The sequence below is a fragment of the Thunnus thynnus genome, chromosome 16 (genome assembly GCF_963924715.1).
Source record: "Thunnus thynnus chromosome 16, fThuThy2.1, whole genome shotgun sequence".
NCBI classification, from domain to species: domain Eukaryota; kingdom Metazoa; phylum Chordata; class Actinopteri; order Scombriformes; family Scombridae; genus Thunnus; species Thunnus thynnus.
The window spans coordinates 19,219,629-19,233,598 of record NC_089532.1 but is presented as its reverse complement, the minus strand read 5'-3'; the positions used below and the strand labels follow the sequence as shown (position 1 = coordinate 19,233,598).

General features: G+C 42.9%; 1 protein-coding gene across 1 annotated transcript in view; it reads left to right on the top strand.

Annotated features, from left to right (window-relative positions):
- Positions 1–13,427, top strand: part of crim1 (cysteine rich transmembrane BMP regulator 1 (chordin-like)) — a 34,798-nt gene extending 21,371 nt beyond the window's left edge. Inside the window, exons 8-15 of the mRNA XM_067614962.1 lie at positions 234–387; positions 2,914–3,035; positions 4,779–4,997; positions 7,208–7,423; positions 8,566–8,787; positions 9,553–9,675; positions 10,376–10,554; positions 10,994–13,427. Coding sequence (XP_067471063.1) covers positions 234–387; positions 2,914–3,035; positions 4,779–4,997; positions 7,208–7,423; positions 8,566–8,787; positions 9,553–9,675; positions 10,376–10,554; positions 10,994–11,188 — 1,430 coding nt within the window. The 3' untranslated portion in view covers positions 11,189–13,427. The remainder of the gene's footprint in view (positions 1–233; positions 388–2,913; positions 3,036–4,778; positions 4,998–7,207; positions 7,424–8,565; positions 8,788–9,552; positions 9,676–10,375; positions 10,555–10,993) is intronic.
- The last annotated feature ends 543 nt before the right edge of the window (positions 13,428–13,970 follow it).

Genomic DNA, 13,970 nt, shown 5'->3' with positions numbered 1-13,970 from the left:
GCATTGCTGTATGTACCTGTTTGCGCCTGCTAATGTCAAAAGAAACACTTGGTTTTGACAGCAGCGTGCACACGTTCATATTCATCACAGCTTATTTGTGTCCATGGCTACAGTCTTTGCAAGGTTCTCTGTCACAGGAATTTTCCCGTTAGCAGCCCCATAGCAACTCATGCCTTTGCTTTTGATGGATGGTTGTGCCCATGATCAGATGACCTCTCCCTCAACTCTTTCAGATGACTCCTGCCCTGACCTGGGAAAATATTGTTCCCTGCAATGCCCAATGGGATACGAGAGGGATGATTTTGGATGTGAGGTGTGTGAGTGCAGCATCCCCATGCCCAAGTGCCGACCTTTGACCTGCACTAAGACCTGCCCCTATGGATATGTGTAAGTACACCTAGTGACCCCATGGATTTCTCATGCTCCAAGTCCAGCTCCTCTCATTTGTCATCTGTGTTTTCTGCCTGTTCAAAGGGATTTGTGGTTGTCAGTGATGTAACATGCTGATGTATGAGGAAACCATACACTTTGCTCTTGCATACGTAGAAGGTGAACAAATCTAGGTGGAAATTCTGTTATGTCAGTGAAAGGTGATCCATTTCGTAATGAACAGTTTATAATGTGGAGCTTTTTTCCAACAATACCAGTGCTTTACTCCTGGGAAAATGGAGGTTACCTCCTTAAATCTTAACCTTAAAAGGGTTTTGGTTTTGTTTTAAGAAAGTTAATTTCCCCTAGCTGTCACCTGTATGTAAATTGCTAAGGTAAAATAAGGAGTTCTTATATTGTTAAGTGATGCCCAGAGGCCAGTGCCTGTTTGGTCCTGGTTTGGCATCATAATCAAAGGGCCTACCTTGGTGGCCAGTCCAGGTTTCTAAATTTGTGTGTGAGAGTGTGGTGTGTGTGCATATTTGTGTGTGAGCACTTCACTGTGAGGTCCACACAAGCCTCTCAGCCCCCTGCAACTCCTCTCCTGCTAATCTTATTTAACCCAATCAAACATCTGGAAGTGCTCTCTACTGGGACTCTGGTCCCCAGGCACCACTCTCATTTCATAAATCATCGTTCCGTCTCACAACAACGATCAAAAACACATCAGGACAAAAGCATCCTTTATGAAACGTATACAGTTGGGATTCTTCTGGTATCTCAACCATGCTCTCTGGAGCCATGGCTCAAGATGGGCCTGATATGTCTGCACAGGATGCCAGAGGAGAGGAGAAAGGATGAGGGGCACCCTGCGGGAAAAAGAGGAGCAGGAAGTCCTGGCTTCAGCCTTCATAAGCAGCTGTTAAGGTCTAGCCTCAGAAGTCTGAAATCCTCAGAGAGCTTGCCAGCCTTACAATGCAGATTTGTCTTCTCACTCAGGCATACAGTCGCCACAAAGAAACAAAAGGCACAAAGGATCTCTCTGTTTATACTGGTTGTATTGATGACATCCTGTGAGTACTGTAATGTACATAACCAAAACTGATGGCTCTGGTCTCCAAAGCAGAATGAGCGTAAACTTTGTGAACTATGTGAAACCATGTGTTGAGCACTCTTCTCATGTGTAAACAGTCGAGATGAAGGACATTCTCGGAGTAGTTCTTATGAATTACGTTGAGTTTTTAGAGATGGGACACAAGGCAGCTATTGGTGTGTTTTCCATCCTTAATAGCTCAAAATCATCACTGTGACCAGTCATGAATGGCATTCCTCCGGACATCACGGTTTTGGCACACTGGAAATTGTGCCGAGCCAGCAGTCCCAAGGCTGGGGCCCCCAATGCCTCCCGAAGCCCCTCTATCCCCCTGGAGCCCAAAGCGCTGCTTGGCATTCCACACACCATCTTTAAACAAAGCCTTGCTCTAAGGTTGCAGCACTCTCTGTCTCTGTATTTGTACAGTGAGGCACTGGCCAAGCCCTCACAATGTTGTTTCAATAGCCGTTATTGCTGTTTCAGCATAGATAGGGTTCTCTGTTTGCTGAGCCTGACATGCTCTGTCCTCTTCATGAGACACTGCAGTGTGCATGGGTTCGAGGGTTCTTTTATTTACACTGCCCTGGCAGATGAAGATTAATAGAGTAATTACCCAGACCTAACTAGGCCACCGCTTCATAAAATAGGTATCATCACTTACCTTGAGGGAGAGACAGAGGGGGAGGCTAGCTGGTTGGGAGAGCGAGAATGAGACAGGGAGGGATAGAGAGGGAGTCTAGAACGACATAAATGCAGATACAGATAATTCTTTCATTTCGGGTTTGACAATTTATCAACCTGCAGCTCATTCATGTTTTATTAGGCAGATAATTTGATCCAACTGGTCTATTTCTGGTCTCTGCATCTTCTGCACTTAATACTGCTCCTCGCTCGTTGCTTTGCTCTGGTTCAAGTTTTAATTCTAGTCAGTTTAGTAAAATTTTCTCTCGATTTACAAATCACCCATCAGCGTATACTTGACCATATCTGTCCTTCCCTTTACTCCCCAATCACTGTGCCCACATTAGTTCTTGTCTCGCTGCTGCTTTTCAGTGCTCTTATGTGTCTGCCAAAGGCTTTTGGAGCAATAAGGATGCAACAGGGTAAATTGAAAGCATCTGAAATGGCTTTAGATTGCTCCTTTCGTTGGTATGATGTGCAAACCACAGGGATCTCACGTGTTGGCCTTTTATTTGGCCTTCTTCAAAGGCAGCTAATATAGAGAAGGGAAAGCAGGTCCAGATGTTGATAATACCAGACTTGAGCATCTGGCATTCACTGTACCACAACATTATCATGTTGATCCACAGACTTCTGCTCATCTTGGAGATATCCTCAATGTGAAGCAATTTTAAACTCTGCGTGAGCTTCAAAGGAGCAGCATTGTTTACTTCCTGACATTCTCTTTGGGTAAATGAGTTGTACATGTGTGTTTGCATGCGGCCCTGCAGGAGGAACAAGCATGGCTGCGAGATGTGCCGTTGTGTCAAGTGTCCCCCCTTCACCTGCGACAAACACTGCAGCGACGGCTACCGACAGAACAGGAAGGGCTGCTCCATCTGCATGTGTAAAGGTAAAAATCAATACTGTGCCAATAGTTATGGGATGATCACCTGTGCTGTAACTTGTTCTATACATTTATTCTATTATTCAACTCAACTGAACAGTTCAGAAATTTAATTAATTCAGATGTCCATTTTAGAAATGGAATACAGAAAACAAACCAATTTGAAGGAGAAACACTGATGTTTCTCAGTAAGTCTGTCTGTTTTTGGTCCAGAGGAAGACTGAGCAACTGAGCAACTGTATTATATATTAAATACATGGGCCCCACTCTCCAGAGGATAATTCTTAATGATTTGTTGACCCCCTCAACCTCTCCATTAAGGCCTCCACTGGGGTAGAACTTCCACTTGTAAACCAGAAATGCAAACATCTGATCAGATTGCCATGAGCTTTAATCAGCATTCATCCTCCCCAGAGGAGAAACCTTTTTCATTCTGGACTCAACCTGATATGGATATTCAGGGTCCCCAGAGCATGAACCCTGCTGATTGTGGCGAGATCTTGACCTTTCTTGTGCTGCCAGTCTCTAGCAAAAAAAATCCACTCATACAAAAAAATTTAAAAATCAAAATTTACTGGACACTTTCCATCTCTACAGCATTTTTAACCTATATCCCAATATGATATTATATTGATATATTACCCACACTTTAAATTGATTATATATATTTACCTCTTGATACATAATTACAGTTTCACCACAAGGTCTTAATTTTAGCAGTATAAAGGTTAGAGGATGGAGGATGATAGGTGAGCTCTGTTAGAGTTTCTGCCTCTAAGCTGCAGTTTTGATTTCGTGTGACCTTTTGCTGCTCTGCTTTGCAGACTTTTATGTTTGCTTGTTTTGGTTCATGTTGGTATGTAGCTTTATCCGGTAGCTCTGTGTGCAACTCTAATTAGATTCCCTCAACGCCCAAGTTTAAAAGCAAGTATGTAGATGCCATATTTATGCTGTGCCATATTTTGTGTGATGTGTTTATTTTGCCAATTTAGCTGTATTATAAATATTTCAGCCTCAAATATGCTGTGGTAAGATGATCAGTGCGACTGGCTCCTCATCTCCATAAACAGAGGGACACACACAGACCAACACCTACTGCAAATAAACCTCTGTTTACCTGATTTTGAAAGTCTTGGATAAGTCTCTCTGTGGACTACTAAAATATTTAGGGATAAGAGTGTGTGTGTGTTTTTGAGATTGAAATGAAAGAGAAGAGACGTCTAAACATCTGCCAAGAAACACCTTTTGTTTCTCATCCCAGTGAATCCTTACAAGCATTAAGAGCCGTGCTGACTTTATCACATCGCTTGGGCCCAATTATTAGCAGCTTGGGCCCTTTGTAATGTATATGCATTCCTGAGCAACAAGATTTTAGTTTTTTTGTATGGTTTGTGTTTTTTGTCTCTTTTTTAGGTGACGAAAATCATGGGAAAGTTATTAAGCTTCATTTGTAGCTGGATCATAAATTCATCACTGGCAAATAAATATGCAGTAAAGATCAAAAATGCTCCAGTGTGTGGAATCATAACCCCTTAGCTTTCACTTTCGCCTCTAATGAAATTGGACTCAGGACAATAACACTGAGCTATTTTACTGTAAATCATAAAAGTGTTTAATGAAATTTCCACACTGGATTTACAAGGTTCCTTGCTTTACCACACAATGTAGCTTTCTGAATTTTCACACTGCTATTTCACAATTCCACAGCCACCCCAGTAATGTCTGTGCCTTTTATGTTTGTCTCTCTAGACAGTGGCCGTGTCCCAAGCACCACCGTCCCGGCCCCGATGCCCAGTTATTGCCTCACCTCCAATGGGCACAGATACGAGGAAGGTGACAGCTGGCATGATGGCTGTCGTGACTGCTACTGCCACTCTGGAAGGGAGATGTGTGTGCTCATATCCTGTCCTGTACCCAGCTGCGCTAATCCAGTTGTGAAGCCTGACCAGTGTTGTCCTACGTGTGAGGGTATGTCTTTGCAATTCACAAGAGACTTTATTTCATATCCAGTATTAAAGGGTATTTCCAAATTATTACAGCGTGTTTTGGCAATCAATCCTATCTGAGATAATAACATTGTGCTCACTGAGTTAATTGCTGACATCTGGGAATGAAAGTGTGATGGGGAAATAAACAGATGATCTCAGATGATCAGACAGGTTTTAAACAAACCCCTCGGTTAGCCAAACTTAACAGGGAGAGAAAATGAAGATGAACTAAAACTAGTTTAGTTCACAGATTGATTTTATCATTGAAATAGGACCTACCACACAATGTTAAACTGTTTCAATTTCATTTAGCAGACACTTATATCCAAAACGACATACATCTGAGAGTTAATACAACACAGGCAAGGATCTAGTCAGGAGAGAGCAATGTGAGTAAGTGCCATAAAGCTAAGTTCAAGTCTGATAGGACGTAGGTGCCAGCAGGCAGTGCACAGAGGCAATGCATAGAGTGCTTAGAACTGGATTTTTTTTTTCAGTCCATCAGGTGTGAAAGTGTTTGTGAAAGAGCTAGGTCTTTAGCTTTTTCTTAAAGATCGAGAGGGACTCTGCAGATCTACTGGAGTTTGGTAACTCGTTCCACCATCAGGGAACTACAGAGGACAAAAGTCTAGCCAGCGACTCAAGGCCCTGTTGTGGTAGTGTTGTTGTACCAGGTACCTTCCATTGGCAGAGCGTAGTAAGAGGAAGAGAGCGTAGACCTGAATGAGGGAGTTCAGGTAGGTGGGAGCGGTTTTAGTTGCTGTTTTGTAAGCGAGTGTCATGGTTTTGAATTTGATACGGGTAGCAACTGTGAGCCAGTGGAGGGATATGAACAGCGGGGTGTCAACATGACCACACACGCCCTAGTTGCATGCTCACAGTTTTCCTGTGCAATGGGAGATTATTGCCAACATTAAGGGTGCACTCACTTTCATGACTTCATTGTAGGGATGTCACCATGTTCCCAGAACTCAGCGATGACTTTGATAATGAATGAAATGATGGATAAAATATGAAATACAAAAATACAAAATAAGACACAACTTTTAGAAATCTTCTCCTGATTTAAAAAGACACCAATGTAAGATCAGTTTGATTGTTTCTTGTGTAGTTCGACGTATTGAAAATTCTTATTATCTCACATAACAAGTGACAATAATCTGAATCAAAGTCACCACTCCTTAAGTATCAACATACAATATGTCACCTTTTGGTGAATTAGAACTTAAAGTTTTTAGGACTTGATACACAATTACCTCTTAAGAATTACTTGCAGTTAGTTAATATGCTTGTGTGCATCTAGCAATACACAGTACATAGTCCCATAAGAGCTCATTCACCTGTGAGCTTTGGATCATTAAACTCACAAAGTCACAGTAATGGTAAATGGACTGCGCTTATATAGCACTTTTCTAATCTGACAACCACTGAAATTGCTCTACAACACATCTCAACATTCACCCATTCACACACTGATGGCAGAGGCTGCCATGCAAGGTGCCAACCTGCTCATCAGGAGTGACATAGCGCTTTTCTTATCCAAAGCGCTTAACAGTACAATGTTTCTAATGTTCACCCATTCACACACACACTCACATATTGGTGTATGAGTGAGTATCTTTGCTCGGGGATTGAACCACCAACCTTCCGATTAGTGGACGACCCGCTCTACCTCCTGAGCCACAGCCACCCCCGCAGTTTCTGTCTGTTTCTTTAAAAATGGAACGTACACTTTTTTAACCACAACCCTCCAACTCACGCGGGATATTTATGGAGGAGTGACTCAGTTGGCTGTTTAAATATTTAGGAGTGAAAGAATGTCTACAAGTTTCAGAAGCTACACACACTTTGCAGTCAAGGGACGACAGGCTAACTCTTTGCAGATGTCGGCTACTCTGCTGGACAGAAAGATGTTTTCAACTAAATTAGTGTCAAAACACGACTTGGACACCACCCTATACTGCCTGAGGCTTCTTTTTAATGGATAGAGGTCTCTCATGCATCCTTATTCTAGTAACCTATGACTCTGTTTACTCTCTGGAGGTCGTTGTTTAACTTCATCATGTAACAGTTATTGTTAAAGGCTGAATGAATGTTTGTTTGGTGCTGAAAGCAGACCAGAATATGAATTTGACAGCAGAAAACACACATGACAGTTTCCTTTCTTTCTTTCCTCCTCCCCTACTGTAGATGAGTCAGGCAGTGGTCAGCCAGAAGGGATGGACATGGTTGTGTGCAGAGCCCCTGGGGGAGAATTTTATGTGGAGGGGGAAACCTGGAACCTGGACGAGTGCACACGCTGCACCTGCAGGAAGGGACGTGTCCTGTGCGACACTGAAGTTTGTCCCCCGGCTCTCTGCCAGACACCTACCAAGAACAAGGACACCTGTTGCCATGTATGCCCAGGTAACTTGAAAAAGACCAGGCAAGGGCAGGGAAGCAGGGGTAATTTCAGAAGAAAAACAAGAGGAGCTGAATAACTCCAGGAAGGGTTGTGGGTAGAGTAGTATAAAGCTATCTTGGATGTACTATCAGCATGTGGTTTTGGAAGGTCTTGCATGTTGCACTCCGTCGGGCAGTTTTATGTCAGGCACACAGACTCATAAAGAAACCAGCCAAGACCGGTTGGGTTTACATAGTGATCCTCCAGGCAGGCTGCAGCACATGTGGACTGCTTTCACCCAGCAGCCCACACCGGAGGTTCATCTATCTCTCTCTTACTGCTGGAAAGGCAAGAATACAGCTAATCTTGCTGAATCAGTGCTATTCCTCCGGTTATGGGAATATACTCTGACACAAATGTCTAAGCGAACACAAAACCGCACACATATTTTATTTACAACTGCACCCAAACACTCAAGTCTCTCTCATACACTTAGAAACAACATAGTCCAAGCACTCCCGAGCATGAGGCCCACAAATTAGCAATGCATGACTGCGCCTGTGAGCTGCTCCTTGAGAATGCCGGCTTGCCTTATCGCTGCATCTCCCTTCAAAAAAAAGCAGATTGTCAGAGGCCAGCCTTTGATATATGGGGCTGGTCACCAGGAATGTGGGAATAATACACATCTAACTGACAGGCCCTATGATGTACAGTAGGGTAGTGCAGTGTGTGCATGCTAACGAAGTCTTTGGTCATGAGAAGGCCGTAGATCTCAGGCCTCCGGGAGTCTGATGAGACAGAGAGATAAGGCCTGAGACTGAACTGACATCTGCCATATGGAATCACTTCTGTTTGTGTTTAACATACAGTAAAGCATCTTATCTCGAACGCAACCCTAAAGCCCCAATAACTTGTGGATTGAGATGTTATACAGCAGGGATAAATGCAAGAGCCATGCAGGCCTCTCCTTGTAGTTATATACAACTCAGACTAAATTAGGTCTTTCCCTTGAAAGTTGCATTTGTCTACTAACTAGACTTCAGCTCAAATCTGACATTGCCAAGTTCTATTTAGTAACAGAAGAAGCTGGAACATGGCCTACTATGCAGCCCTTAACTTAACATTTGTGTATTTTAACCCTATTTATATCTGTGTGTAACCACAGAGGAGACGCTGAGCCCCTTGCTGCCAGTGAACAACAGTCTGCAGGAATACTGCATAACCAGCGATGGAGACGTGCTGCTGGCTGGAGACTCCTGGAAGGCCAATGCCTGTACCAGCTGCACCTGCAACAACGGCACTATTCAGTGTTTCTCACAGCGCTGTCCGGCTGCCAACTGCAGGGTGCCCGTCTTACGCAAGGGCCAGTGCTGCCCACACTGTCTCGGTGAGTATTTAAGTTGCCTTTAGTGTATTTTTATTACACTAAAATCTTAGTTTAGACTTACTAAATGTGGTTTATATTCCACACATTTTATGTAACACTTCCACATAGTGAAAGGAACTGTCAAAGTTGTGAAAAACTGCCATCCTTTTTATAATCAGTGGTACCACTGGAACAAGGCACAGCCTGTTGATGGGAAAGTTGTAATTCATAACGCCACATGTCAAAAAGAGGGAGTAACTGAGGGAATGCCGGTTTCCAGACTGAATATGTGTGTATGTGTTTGTTCATTAGTCCTAGCCACTCTGGCGCTACATGGGCAAACACGGCCATTCACGACAACATTCCATGTGACATACACACACAGTCCACTCTGAGCGAAAACATTCCTCGAGCATCCGCACATTCACACGTGTTTCCTGTCCCCGGCTGAATCGGCCCGCAACACTCTCTCTGTGGCAGCACAGGAAGGCAAAGCTCCATGTCAGCTTTTCCTATAGAGGAAAACCTCAGCATAGGCTCCCATTGTTCACTCTGATATGTAGCCGTTTCACCAGGGCTTTGTTTTTGTTATTTGCCCAAGGGAAAACAGAGCTTTTACGTAATGCCTTCACAAAGCGGTACAAGAGGACAGTTCCTATAAACACAGTTTATCAATTGAAACATCAGGGAGTGTATATACTAACTCACAGTTATACATTTCTATGTATGGCATGTTTTCAATTACACCAGTGATATTGGTAATGGATCTTAATCCTGTCTGGACAGAAATGACGACATCAGTGCCAGTGATGGTGTCTACCAACGCCCCCAAGACAACGGTCACTACAACAGCGGAGACTGCAGTGTGGATCACCACTGTCACTATACCGCCCATCATTGCTGACACAGGTAACAACTTACCCACCCATCCCTGTCTTCATCACTCCCCTCCTTACTCCCTTTAATCTGTGTAGTAATAACCTCATCCTAATTATTTGGCATCCTTGGGGAGGAAGAGTTGGTTGTCTACAAATTGGAAGGTTGGTGGTTCGATTCCCCGGCTCCTCCCGTCCACATATATAAGTGTCTTTGGGCAAAATACTGAATCCTAAATTGCTCCCGAAGGCTGTGCCATGGGTGTGTGAGTGTGTGTGTGAGAGATTGGCACTTTGCGTGGCAGCCTCTGCCATCAATGTGTGAATGGGTGAGTGTTGGCATGTAGTGTAAAGTGCTTTTGAGTGGTTGGAAGACTAGAAAGGAGCTATATAAATGCAGCCTGTTTACCATCATCTCCCTGCCAATGCCTGCGAGTGTTTATAGTTATGGTTGCCTTGATAAATGAGTGAAATTTATATTCATGTATACTGAAGTAAAACAGTAATGATAAATGGACACTGGCTTAACATGATCTCTCTGAAGACACCCTGTGTTCATTTTTCTGTTATGTACTGCGCCAGGATATCTGCCAAATGCTAACACAGAGACATAAGCTGTTTTTGATTTAGATTTAGTAATTGGGAGGTTTCACTTATGAAAATATTGGATGGAGGCAGAGGAGCTTTCTGTGCCGAGTTTTATGTCCAATATTGATGTTGTCCATGTCTGACAGATGAGCCAGGTTTGGGTGAGAATTACCCCAGCCAAACAGAGATGGCCCTCATCTACCAGTCAGCCGCCTGGATCCTGGCAGGCCTCCTCCTGGCTATCATCATCTTCCTCATTGTGGCATTACTCATCAACAAGAAAAAGAAGTGGGTGCAGATGTCCTGCTACAGTGCACCAAAGAAGGTGAGAAGTTATCTGTAAATCACATAAATCTGCTCATTATTTTGAAGCACTGGCGTAAAATGGTGTTAAATTGCACACACACTCTCGTACAAATGGCTGTGTCTCCAGCGTTAATCTGTCGATGGGTGAAGAGGAGATTTCCTTGATCTTCCAGCCTCTGCTACAGTCTGTGCTAAAGCTGTCATTCAGTTAGGATTAATGTAGCTTCCCCATGCTTACTTCTTAACCTGCACTTTCAACTGGAAACAAGGTCACGTTAGTCCTAACATAGATGACTTCTGATAAATGCTCTGTGACAAATTCTGATTTTCTCACACTACAGACTCATTTCATGGTAGATTTTATGACATACTAGTGCACGCTAACATAAATTAGCAAGCATTCATCAATACTAGCTGTCAAGACCAACATTCTGAACAACAAAACCTTTCCTCCACAGACGGTGATTCTGAAGAAGCATGTAAACAAGAACTCGGTGGTCTATATGGAGCCCTCCAAGGAGAACAAATTTCAGAATGTGAAGAACGACTGTGGGATCATCCACTTCTCTCCAGAAATGAGCTCCCCCTCTGGGGACAAGATGACCATCCCCAGGGCCAAGCTGAGCATGGGCAACGACTGGACGCCGCGCTAAAAAACACCTCTCAAACTCAGCCGATCAGAGCTGTCCAGCACCTCCCACTCTCTCTTTACTGCTGTATCCACGGTGATTTGTGTATCATTACACGCACCTTGGGCGCCGCCTCGTTCCCACCCTTCTCTCTGTGTGACAGTACAACTGAGGATGCTCTACAAGAGACAAAACAAGTGACCTCTGTTTCTTTTATTATGTGTCCATATTCTTTTGTGTTTGGACCTTTACCATGGCAACTGGGTGGAGTGAGATGCTGGGAGGTGGATGGACAGGTGGACAGGAAAAAAAAACAAAAAAAAACGGACACAGCCACGCTCTGCTTTACCGCAGAGAAGGAGGCGGCCAGAGAGGCTCCTCTGTCAGAATCAGACTTTTGACTGTGAACATTGTAATATCATTGCTTATTATTGCCTCCTTTTGAAACTGGAACTTTGAGGCAAGAAGAGGAAGATAAAAAGCTTTAGGACGGGGGTTTGGGCTGTAGTTTAAAGGGGTGTACAGGATGCTGCCCCACTGAATGCAGCTGTGCTTCATGGATGTAATCATTATCATCAGCAGGGAGGCCAAAGGAACTGATAATCCAGTTGGATCAAATTATGTTAAGCAGCCAAATCATAACATGTGAGCAGCGCTTTATAGACCCCCAGATCCTAACCCCTGCTTTAGAATGTGTGGTTTCCATCTTAGTTTTTGTATATTGCTACAGTATTTGTACTAGTTGTAGTGTTGTTCTTGGCCACCTCTTGTTTTTATTGTGGGTGTCTACATGGGGCCAGATTAAAACATTTTGAAAATGCTAGTCTAAACATTCCCCCCATCATGTTCAGGAAGGACACACTTCCCAAATAATAGACTTGACCTGAGTCATTCCATTCAGAAAACTCCCCCAACAACAAACCGCAATGTGTCCGAGATACAGTAACCAATACAGTCTTTCCACTCAACCTCACCCAACCTAGGCTCTTCCAGAAGGAATCAGTCGTACTTCATCATCTCAAAATCTCAGAGTTGAAGTCAAAGTGGAGTGATATTCATCCAGGAAGAATGTCATTTTATTGACTGCAGAGGAGACAAAACGGTGCCAGACGCTTCATCTGGACCTATGAGGAATGTCTTTGATACCACGCTTCATAACTTTATTCACAGCTGTGTGTGTGTGTGCGTGTGCGTGTGTGTGTGTGTAGCTACTGTTCACACCGAATGTTAGTGATGGTTCGTAATAATTCTTTTTAAAGCCTTAATTCTATAGCCTTAATGCATTTTCTTTGTTTTCTTGTTTTCATTTAATAACTGTGCTAGCCGATATCAAGAAATCTTAAAAAAATGGTAATATATTCATCCAATATTCAGATTGTTTGTGTCATACAGCATACAGTTGTCACTGATGGTTCTCATCAACTCATCATATACTAGTGAAATGTGACATGTGGAAACATGAGAGTCTAAGGGGAGCTTGTGAGTAACTGTACATAATTGTACACATTACAGCATCAGAGCGTGTTAAAGAGACGTAGCACTTTTCTTTGGAGCCAGTGTTTTTTAGAAAGTCCACTGTGGGATTCTTGGAGGGATAAAGGCCCTAATCAGGGATTTGATAGGCATATTAAGCACACGGAGATGTTAAACCACTCAAGTGAACACGCTGTTGCAGCTGGAGGCTCCGTACCAATCTGATCAGTACGGGGAAGGATAGACTCGAAAAGCATTACGAAATAAATCGGGGTTTCAAAGGAAAGGCTTTTGGATCAGAGTTCTCAATCCATTGCCAATTTCTCAATATAAAGACCATTCTGATGCCAAAATTGGTTGGAGACCAATTTATATTGAGGTGTTTTAGTAACTCAGTAGATCTGTGTCGGTTTGAATCATGACCATGTGCTTTAAAATGAAGAGACGACTGTAAAAGCTTACGCAATTCTTTGTTCTTCTATGTGTAAAAAAAAAAAAAGAAAAGAAAAAAAAAAGTAGTTTAAATTAGTAGGACAGAAGAGTACCTTATTTATTTTTTCACATAGCTTTATTTATTAATACTAAACTATAGTTTGAGTTTTGTTTTTTGTTTTTGAAAAATGAACTTTGGTAGCCAAAGCTGCTGTACATTTTAGACCATTTACCATTTCTATCTACTATATTCTATACAACCTTATTTATTTCACTGTTGCAAACCTTGTAAATATGTTTCCTAGATGATGAACTGTAACATTTACACTTATTTTGAAAAATAAATGTGTGAACCAAAGTGGCCTGCACTGATGATACTTAAAGTGGGTTGGAGGAACAACCCCCTAAGGTTGAGTGATGTCATCCAAGATGGTATCTGTTAGTGGTTTTTACTTCACTTGCAGAATTGCAAGCTCATGCACATCTGGTCTTTGACTTCTGCTCCAAATGGGAGATTTGTCTTCTCTTAGTTCCTTTAAATCTGATTGTTTTCTCTTGCTTACCATGGTTGTTCTCTTATCTCGGTAGCACAAACAGATGTTTAGTGGTGGTGGGTTGTTTCTGAGGGGGGTTCTCTGAGATCTTACTTGCGAAGAGCAAGTAGACTTTCTCATCTATCCAAAGGCCTAATAAAACACCGGAAAACACAAAGTCATGCAAGCCAGACCTGGAAACCTGGATAATCCTCGGTGCAGACTGCGCTGTTGTTTTGACTTGTCCGTCAAAGCTTGCTCATAAACTTCAAGGTGAGGAAGCCTCTCCGGAAGGATCAATAAAGCAAACATTAGGGTCTGTTTCCCAGGCCTTAATACATCAAAAACTGCATTACAAACTTCAGACT